The sequence below is a fragment of the Dama dama genome, chromosome 13, assembly GCF_033118175.1.
Source record: "Dama dama isolate Ldn47 chromosome 13, ASM3311817v1, whole genome shotgun sequence".
In the NCBI taxonomy this organism is placed as follows: domain Eukaryota; kingdom Metazoa; phylum Chordata; class Mammalia; order Artiodactyla; family Cervidae; genus Dama; species Dama dama.
The window spans coordinates 65,623,621-65,633,874 of NC_083693.1; the positions used below are offsets into that span (position 1 = coordinate 65,623,621).

General features: G+C 54.0%; 1 protein-coding gene across 2 annotated transcripts in view; it reads right to left on the reverse strand.

Moving 5' to 3' along the window:
* PRIMA1 (proline rich membrane anchor 1) overlaps positions 1 to 9,832 on the reverse strand; it is a 70,023-nt gene extending 60,191 nt beyond the window's left edge. For both annotated transcript variants that reach the window (XM_061159338.1, XM_061159337.1), the window contains exons 1-3: positions 9,772 to 9,832; positions 9,004 to 9,127; positions 1,200 to 1,335 (exon numbers count right to left, since the gene is read on the reverse strand). In XM_061159338.1, coding sequence (XP_061015321.1) covers positions 1,200 to 1,335; positions 9,004 to 9,096 — 229 coding nt within the window. In that variant the 5' untranslated portion in view covers positions 9,097 to 9,127; positions 9,772 to 9,832. The remainder of the gene's footprint in view (positions 1 to 1,199; positions 1,336 to 9,003; positions 9,128 to 9,771) is intronic.
* Positions 9,833 to 10,254: the final 422 nt, after the last annotated feature.

Genomic DNA, 10,254 nt, shown 5'->3' on the forward strand with positions numbered 1-10,254 from the left:
AAGCCCCACTCCTAAAGGCTCTGACTCGGTGGGTTACAGTGAGCCTGTGAAGCTCCACTTTAAAATGAACACTTCAGGTGACGCTGAGGGCCACTCTCTGAAAAGCACTGAGCCACAAATGTCAGGGAAGACTGGACATAGGTAGGGACCTACAGCTTCCCTGGTGGCTCAGAATCTGCCTCTAATGAGAGAGACGTGGGTTCGATCCCTGGGGAAGGGAATGGCAACCCACTCTAGTATTCTTGCCTGGAGAATTCCATGGACAGAGGAGCCTGGCAGGCGGCAGTCCATGGGGTCATAAGAGTTGGATGCAACTGAGATACTAGCACTTTCACTTTTTGGGGGGACCTACAGACAAAATGCAGAAACACACACGAACTGCCAAAGGTCCCCCAGCACACTGCATCCCCGCCTGGACACCGAGAGTCTGGAAACAGGGCTTACCGGAGAACAAACCTCGTCAAGGTTATTTCAAATATGCCCCAAATAACTCAAGGGAGATATGTTTAATGAGGTGGAGCCACACACAGTGCTGGCACATTCTACAGGCTGCAACTTGGGTGATCCAACCAAAATATAGAACCTTTTGTTACAGATCTTATCAACTGGTGATTGTAGACACGGAACTTAACCCCTATGGGTCAGGACTGAGGCTCTTTCTGGCTAAATAAAGAAGCCCTCCTTTGTTTGCAATCAAATTGTTCAGAGATGAAATCCAGGCAAACAAGTGGGGGTTGGGGAGGGGGAGGTTAGCAGAATAGACTGCAAATAGGCAAGAGGCATCTGTGTAACTTTGCTCCCAAAGCCTCCAGTTGGGTTCTATACTAATTGCTGTCTTACACGTGGACGAAAATCAGAAAACGCAACCGTGCTCACGGGAGGGGGATTTCAGGCCAGTGTCCGTGGCTGCCCCCTCTTCAAGGTCTGGCCTTCGGAACAATCCAGGCAGAGTCACTCATCAAATGGAGATTGACTTTTATCTGATTACCCGATGGAGAAACATCCTTCTCCATCTCACAGGAGCACGCTGTGGGAAAGGCGTTTTGCAGACTGCAGGGAAAAGTTAGGCCTTGGCTTCCCTCCTGCTCGGCCAGTGGAAAATTACAAAGAAAGCAAGGCTGCCCTCTGCTCTCCTCAGGGGTTCTTCCTGGGCCCCGGAAAACACAGAGAGAAACCGGAAACGGAGGGAGCCTGCTTACCCGGGGCGGAGAGGAGTCTGGGAGGCGGCGGGGGCGGCGGGGGCGGCGGCAGCGGGGGCGGGGGCCGGCACTGGCAGACGTGTTGACAGCTGTCGGTCACCTTGGAGCAGGACTTCTGGGGCTCGCCGTGCGTCACCTGCAGAGATGGGCACAGGTGCCCAGGAGAAGCCAGTGAGGCAACTGGGAGCCCAGATGCTCTCTCCCCACCGCCCCCCACACTTCACCACCCCCGGCCTGGGCAGGAAGGACGGAAGCTGGGTTGGCTCAAAGGAAACCGTGTTATGGGAGGCTGGCCTAGCAGGACTGGAGAGCAAGGTTTCATTTCTAGCCCTGCCAGGAACCAGCCATGGGACGGGGGCAATAGGCTTGGGTACCTGTGAGAGGCAGACAGATGCTCGAAGGTGAACTCCTAGAATCTCCCCACCAAACAAACGAGGAAACTGAGGCCCAGGCGGGAGAAGTGGCCACCTGAGGCTCTCACACCCAGACAGTGACAGAACGCTGATTCCACCTCCTCAGTGACCCGACCCACTGCCTGCTTCTCCAGTCTTCCTTGCTCCGGGATAGGACCAAACCCTGGCCTCCTCTCTGGCCACAGCTCTGGATGGCCTTCCTGTGTCCACTCTGGGCCAGCGTCCCCTCATCTTGAAGGAGGACCCTTACCCAGCCAGGCCTCCTCTTTGGTGGCTATGTGACTAAGGGGACTAAAGCAACATTCCCAGTGTTATCCACGAGGCCCGCGAGTGGTCTTGTGGGAAATACACCTGATCAAACTGCCTGCACCCAGCCCCCACCAGCCCTGAATGCCTGTCCACAGCTCAGGAGATCCACAGGGCCCTGCGCGGGAGGGCGGCCCTCCCTTCATGCTCTGGCCCTCTGCTCTGCTCTGCTCTCAAAGCCCTCTTTCCGGTCCTTGGCTCCTGGCCGTGCTCCCGCCTTTTGCACTGGCTGCTCCTGGAATTTTCTCCCACACCTTTCCCCCTCCTTTACCCGTTATTCAGCTCGTTATTCAGTTATATCACCTCCTCAGGGAAGCATCTCTGACCGCCCTGGCCAGGTCACCTCGCCATTACAAGCTCTCCTGGTACTGGATTTCATTCTACGGGACAGAAATCCACATTGGAGTGTTTACCCAATTCATCCTCCTGTTACTGGACTCTAAGGTCTGTAGGGTCAGGAGTCAGGCCTTTTTCCTCTCGCCTTCATATCACCTAAGCAACTGCCTGAAATTTACCAGAATCCACACCTCTTGAATCCTGGACTGGTGCTCTTTGGACTTCAGTCTCAGCTTCCCCATGTGTAAGCTACAAAGGGGAGCAAAAGTGGGTGGGTGTTCACCTAGGGGATGCCAGCCTTGCTTGCACGTTAGAATCTCCAGGCATCTTTAAAAGATACTCATGTCTGAGCCTCTCTCATGCCACTCAAATCAGAATTTCTGCAGGTGGAGCTGGGCATGCGAATTTTGTTGAAGCATCCCGGGTTAAACTTCCAGTGTGCAGCCAGTGAGAGGATGGCTGGTTTAGACCCACTCCCAGCATCCCTCCCTATGGCAGACCGCCATACATCTTGGATTCTAGCATTCTCTGCCTGTCCTGGAGAACAGTTGATTTAGACATGAAGGAAAGGGTTGGTGGTCACCTGCTACCTCAAGGAGGCCCACAGTTTATTTCTCTGGCTGTCATCTCCCATGAGTAGAAACCCACAACCCCAGTTTCTCTGGAACTGGCTAGGTTAGGCCTGCCTTTAGAGGCCAGTGTAGACCTGTCTTTGGAGGCCAGTGTAGACCCTCTGCTGCACGTGTCCCGGGCTGGCAGAGACGGCCAGCAGGGCTCAGCTGCTCCCTTGACACATGGCAGATGTGAGCAGGAAGGGTAATGGTCGCAGGAGGTGGACTGATTAACAGCCCTGACTGAATATCTACAAGGCCACAAAGCTCCTGCTCACCACCTTTTAGTGTTTTTAAAGGACCACTGACTGCATTTCAAACCCTGGAAGGCCATCTTATCTCGCAAGAACATATCCTCAGATGGTGAGCCTTTTCTCAGTTATCTTATGGAGACGATGAACTCCTTAGACGTCACGGCCAAACCACTGGGTTCTCCCCCAGCGCAGTGGTCAGCCCTCTCATCACCCATCATTGAGACTGTTCTCTGGATTACGACCTTCCAAGACCCTGGGGCCTGCTTGAAAGCTCCCTTCTCCCAACCTCTGGCCTCTGAGATCGCTTCTCCACTGAACTCCACCAAGTGTGTGAACATCAAGCAATGCCGTTGCCAAAACAATTACTACCCCGCCCCCCCACCAAGGTGCAGTTTACATGAGAAGGTTCACGATGAGCACGTTTGGTTAACCTAGCCCAACCCAGTGACCTGTTTTTGTGAGAGGCTAGGAGGGCACAGATGGATCAGAGGGCTTCATGTGATGAAATTACAAGTAGAGAAACCAGGACCGAGTTTCGAGGTGGAAGGGGGCGGGGAAGTGAAGGCACACCCTACATCTTAAGCATCCAGTCTCTAGTATCATGGTCCCACTGAAAAGTGAGTGAGCACAACTGCTTAACCAGCCACAAGAACACACTAATGTTGGCATCACCCTATTAGCCAGCCTGGGTGGGCTGTCCTTCTCCCGGAGGTGGGGGCCCACCTGGGTCCCTCACTGGTTTGGACAGTACAAGCTGGTGGCTGCTGAACCTCCCTTGACTGACAGCTGGTAACACAGGCCCTTCATCCACATCTGTACATCCTTCAGGCCCAGCTCTTACATGGTCTTCCCAGGCAAGCTATCCTGAAGCCCACAGCCCCCAGAATTAGACCCAGCTACCCAGAGCTGCCCCTTCACTCCATAAACCCTCCTCTTTGGGGGCACTTTTCCCCTGTTACGTAATGTCTGTCTCCCCGCCCCCCCCCAACACACACACACACACACTCACACACACTTAGTGGTGAGCATCTTGGAACAGAAAGGCAGGTGGGTCTGTGCTTGATGAGTCCTGATGGAACATGACTTCCTGAGCCCTGCTGTGTGTCAGTCCTATGACACAGGCGCTGATTTCACCACGAGAATAATCGAGAAATGGAGCTGGTATCATCCATACCTACAGGACGACAGGCTGGGCAAGGCTGAGTGATGGACCAGAGTTGCCCAGGGCCCGGCACTCGGCTGGTGCTCAGTGCAAACGTGTGCTGTGGAAGGTCTGCCCGGCAGTGGGCAAACATGGAACCTACCCCGTACACCAGCTCCGGGTCCACTAGTTCCGCGGATCGGCAGTGTTTTGTTTAGACCAGTGAAGGGGAATCCGCGATACCACACGCTTGTCTCAATCCCTGGCCTGGTTGGGTTACATCCTGGGGAGTCTCACAGGAGAGTAAACTTGCCCCTAAGTCACCTGCTCTTAGCTGGACTTGACCAAGAAGGAGCAGAGGCCCAGAGAGGGTCAGTGACCCACCTAAAGCCTGTGATCACCTTTTATTCCAGTTTTGTCATCACCTGCCTTCCTTTCCGCTCTGCAGTGTTCTCTTGAGGCTGAATCCCGAGGTCCAGAGAGGTCCCGAGAGGTCCCACAGTCCCTGGCATTTGGTCCCCGGCACTGTGGTCTGGGGAACACGGGGCTCGTGGCAGCCAGTTCCCACACTTGGCTTCCTCAATATAAATCAATTTTTGTGAAAATCAATTAGAAAGAAACCCTCCAGACAAGTAGAATGGATAAAATCTTGGCTGGAGGCGCTGGAAAAATAATCTACAAATGATAATGAGTCCCTGAATCCATCCACTTCTCCTTATTCCACGGCCACAGCCCTAAACCAAGGCACCACCACGTCTTCACATCTCCCTGACTCTCTCCAGGGCTGCCTGGTAAACTATAGGAATCAAAAATTATAGGACACCCTGTAAAGTTTTAGGTAAACAATAAACATTTTCAAGTATAAATTTATCCCAAAGACTGTATGGGGTATTCCTATGCTTAAGAATAATCCATTGTCTATCTGAAAATTTAACTGAGCAGTCTATATTCTTTTTAAACAATTTTTTTGATGTGGACCACTTCTTTAAGCCTGTATTGAATTTATTACAATATTGCTTCTCTTTTATGTGTTGGTTTTTTGGCCACCAGGAATGTGGGATCTTAACTCTCTGACCAAGAACTAAACCCGCACCCCCTGCATTGGAAGGCAAAATCTTAACCACCGGACCACAACGGAACTCCCCAGCTTGTATTTTTGTTAGCTAAATCTGGCAACCTGACTCTCATCAACCCCTTGCCTCGCTCCTTCCCTGAATCCTAATCTTGTTTTGAAGCTGGTCGGAGATTTCTAAAATGCTAATTTAAGACTGTGTCATCTCTTTCTTAGAAAAACTTTCCTGGCCCCCAGAGTCTTCAGGATCAAGTCCGAACTGTAAGACACAATGTTAGTGGCTTACAACAGAAGCCTCGCCTGGGGAACCCCTCCCCGGGGTTCTTCCAATGCCCTGCCCTCTCCTCCCACCTGGGGGCTGTTCCCTCCACAGTCTGGACACTTCACTCAACTCACAGTTGCATCCTGACTCCTGACTTCTTGTTCCTGTCTCGGCTAAAGCACTGCACCTGCATTTTCTCTGGATCTTCCACCAGCTTCCATCTCTAAGCTATTTGCTCCTACTGAGCGCACTTGCCTACCATGACTTAACAATCTCTCCAGTACCAGACTGTCAGTGCCATGAAGGCAGGGACCACTAGATCCCTCGCCCTTAACACGGGTCCTGGCAGACAGTAGGTACCGGATAAATGCAGCTGACTAAATAAGTGAAGCTGTAATGACTGTCCACAGGGGCGGGGGCTTGGCAATCGCTTGGGTCCGGGATGGTTCCTTGTTGCCGCTCAGAGACCCACAGGCCCAGATCTGAGCCTGTCTCCTCGATGACTGCTTTTGGAGGGCGCCCACAAAGATGATGGCTTCTGGCATCTTTTATCAAGACAGGCCAGCACCACAGTAACTTGATGAGACACACTCCTGTCACACCTAATAAATTCGCCAGCCTGTCATCCTCTTTACTTGCAGAAAAAAAGGACTCATCTGGAAGTGAACTTAGAAGAACCCTAAATCACAAAAACTCAGAATCTCAATTCCAGACACATGAAGGAAAAAAAGAGAAAAGGTTTAACAGTGCCCCCACCAACCTTGTGGCTATTTAATGTCATCTGACTTTAATGATTAAGTTTCTTTTCATCCAGGCAGCAGCCAGAGGCTCCGGGCTGATCTCAAGGTTGGAACCTGGTGCTTGGAGGGACCACACAAAGCTCTGGCTTCATCAACCATCCTGTTAATTACAGGACTTGGTTGTGCTGGCTCACACTGCCAGATGTTTACAACTCCTCCAGCAAAAAGCTCATGAAAGCATAGACAGATTTTTTTCTATTCAAGAAACTCCTATGACGTCACACATGATAATCTCTCCACTTAAAGGGAAACACATGGCTTTGCTCACTTCAAGTTTTCTCCCCTCTCTTCTCCTGAATTCAGCTCTGTTGCTCAAAAACCAGATCAATTCATTCCAAAGCCCCCTTTCCCCTTGGCTTCTCAGTCCTTATCATTTGTAGATTATTTTTCCAGCGCCTCCAGCCAAGATTTTATCCATCCTACTTGTCTGGAGGGTTTCTTTCTAATTGATTTTCACAAAAATTGATTTATATTGAGTAAGAACATCTGAAACACACATGCACACACACACATACACACACATCTGCTGGTGGAAGTACTGCCTGGCTGAAGGACACTGCTTAAAAAAGGAGCTACTTTACAGAATTATTTCTCTTGGTGGTGGGGGTGTGTGGGGAGGTGGTAGGTCTGCTGTCTCTTTCCTGCTAGTTCCCACAGCAGAATTCCAGTTCTTGGAGATTAACAACGTCACCATGTTGCTCTCCATACTAGCTGGAAAAGTCTCCCAGAAGAGGGCAAACTGTAAACAAAATGAATATAAAAAGGAAGTGAGCTGAACATCTGAGGTTCAGCTAAAAGTTGAATGAGAAGAACTGGTCCCAAACCTCCCAAAATGTTTAGAAGTGACAAAATTCTGGATCCCAAGAAGGCACAGCTGAGTTTAATAGCTGCTGTTTCACACATTAAACAAAGCTGTCAGTTCCTAAGGGAAAACAATTGTGAGTGAGACAGGCAAGTCAGAGAAGAAAGCAGAGGATGGGCCTGGTGCTGGCGAGGGGTGGTGTATACAGCCCACCGCCCCCACTCAAGCAGACCCACTTTCTCAAGCTCTCCACCTAGATAGCTGGTTCCAGCATCAGGGCTCCTAGTTCTCTCCCAGTGGCCACCAGGGCTGCCATCCAAACAGGACTGACCAAGCTCGTTCTCAGCGGGGCCCTGTCGCTTGGGACAGCTCGTGAAACTTGGTGGCCTGGCAAGCAGGGTTGCCCCATCCCTTCTTCTCTGGACTGTCACCTCCTACTCAGGGCAACTATCTGAATAGTCCCCAGCCCCCAAGATGCCACCAGGAGAACACGAAGCTGCAAATATCCCAGAGTGGGCATTTCAATGTCTGAAATGGTAAAAATGTCCTCCAGACCCTGCTGAACCTCTAGCAGTTCAAAAGTGTTGCTGGGACTATGTAGCAATCAACGGCTAGCCAGACAGATGCGCGATGTTACTGTTGGTGACTTCCTAACATCAATAATGGCAGAAACAGCTTCCATTCAGTGTTTAGCATGGTCGAGGCACCACACTAAATCATCTTTGTCTCATCAGGTACTTATAATTGCACAGTGAGGAAGTAGAAACTAAGGTCCAGAGAGGTTAAGCACACTGCCTAAAGTCCCCCAACTGGCAAGGGGCAGAGCTGGGGCTCAAAATTCACCATGCATATGTGCTAAGTTGCTTCTGTCTTGTCCAACTCTTTGCGATCCTAAGGACTGCAGCCTGCCAGGCTCCTCTGTCCATGGGATTCTCCAGGCAACAATACTGGAGGGGGTTGCTGAGCCCTCCTCCAGGGGATCTTCCCAACCCAGGGAGCTGGCAGCAAATTCCACCTCTTCACCATTCCAATGGACCACTGACTGTATTCTGGGAAGCTCTAGGGAACATCCCATCTAACCATCTCTCTGACCCTAACACAGGTCACTGGAGTTGGTGGCTATTTGGTCTCTGTCCTGGGGGCATGGTGGGCCCAGGGTGAGGATTCTATCCTCAGGCAGTCCGTACAGATGGACAGCACCTTCCTACATTCCCCCATCAGTGGCCACCTTGCAAAATCTGTCCCACATCCTCAGCTCCACTACCTGCAAGAGTAGTGAGTTGAACCACTTCTGAGTTGAAGTCCAGTTAAAGAAGGCTACTGTGAAGTTTTACTAGTGGCTCTGATAGGAAGGCCTGGTGTGCTGCAATTCATGGGGTCGCAAAGAGTCGGACACGACTGAGCGACTGAACTGAACTGAACTGAACTGATAGGAAATCAAGAAGGTATATTCTTGGGATCATTTTTCTCCTTCTAAGTTTGCCAAAGCTCTAAGGTTTCTTTCTCTGCATTTCTGCAATGGAATATTATCATCCAGAAGGCATTCCCTGTGACCTGTGTGCTCCAAGGTGCTGTCCTGCGGGCCTCACTCTGCAGGCCAGGACTGAAGTCTCCTTCAGGAGTTTCTTATCTTTCCATGGCCAAAGTACGGGGAGCCAGAGCATCTTTTCTTTCCCTAAACTCTTCCCGGGACCAATCGGACGGGCAACCGCAGAAAGCCAGGGTCGTGGGAGTGAAGGGACAACCACCCGCTACCCCGACCTGCCCAGGAGGTCGTCCTGGGCGCGCAGCCCGCGCCGCCGCTCACCTGCACGAAGCCCCAGAGCGGGTGGAGCGCGCAGTGCAGCAGCAGTGACGGCCAGCAGCAGCCTCGGCGCAGCACCAGATCCCGGAGGAGCATCTCGGCCCGCGGCTCCCGCTCCCGGGGCGAACTGTCAGGGGAGCAAAGCTCGAGTCAGCCGGGCGCCACAGGCACCATCCTGGTGGCGCACCCGCACCCGCAGCAGTCCGCACACGGTGGGCACTCCCCGCACCCTGGGGCACCCTCGTGACCCAAGCCTGGCCCTTCACTCCAGCTTGCACCCTCGCCGACCCTCGGTGCACACTCACGGAGGCCGGCATTCCGGAACTCACAGTCCGTCGTGGCGCACGCCCACGAAATCCTGTGTGCGTACCCTGGCCCCAGGCACACCTCCAGAAACAGCCAAGCGCTCTTCTTGAGCCCATGCACCTCCCCGAAACAGTCGTGCACAACTCTCTCCCACTGTGAGCACACTTCAAATCCGGCGGGCGCCGCTCACCCTGCGTGCACACCCACAGAACCTGCCGCTCACACCCACCGACTCCTGCCCGCACACTCGCTGACCCCCGCAGGTACGGCACCGTGAAATCACACGCCGCGCGCGGGCACCCTGTCTGCCCCGCCGGCCCTCACTGCGCACACTGCAACAGAGGCACCTCGGTGCGCTCCCCGCCAGCCCTCGCGCGCTCCGCCGAGCCCCGGCCTCCCGCCTCAGGGCGGGGGCTTCCCCCGCGTCTCCATCTCCGCCCGCACCCCTCCAGTGCCTCACGCCACCTTGCCTGGCGGCGGCCCCCACCGATCTTCGGCGCGGGGAAGAGAGGTCCTCGCTCGCTCCCCCCGCCCGAGGCAGAATCTGATCGCGAGCCGCCGGACGGCCCCCATTTAAAGCCAGCCGCCTCCCCAGTCCCCCGCCCTCTAGGCGGGGCCTCGGTCCTCACCCTGGCGACTGCGCGGGCGCCGAGGGGCTTCACATGCCCAGGAGGAACGCCGGGCACTGGAGCAAAAGTTTGCGCGCGGCTTGGGCCTCCGGGGCTGCTGAGCCCGGGGCCCGGGCAGGGCGCGCTCGCACGGGGCGCAGGGCGCGGTGGCTCCGGGCTGCGCCTGGCCGCGCGCGGGGCGGGAGGGGCGGCACCCCGCGTCCAGGGCCCGGGCGGGCTGCCGAGGCGGAGGCGGAGGGCGGGGAAAGTCTCCCCCGAGCCTCCCGGAGCCGGCAGCGCGTGCCCTCCCTGGGTCCCCGCCCTTCGCGGTGGCGCCGCG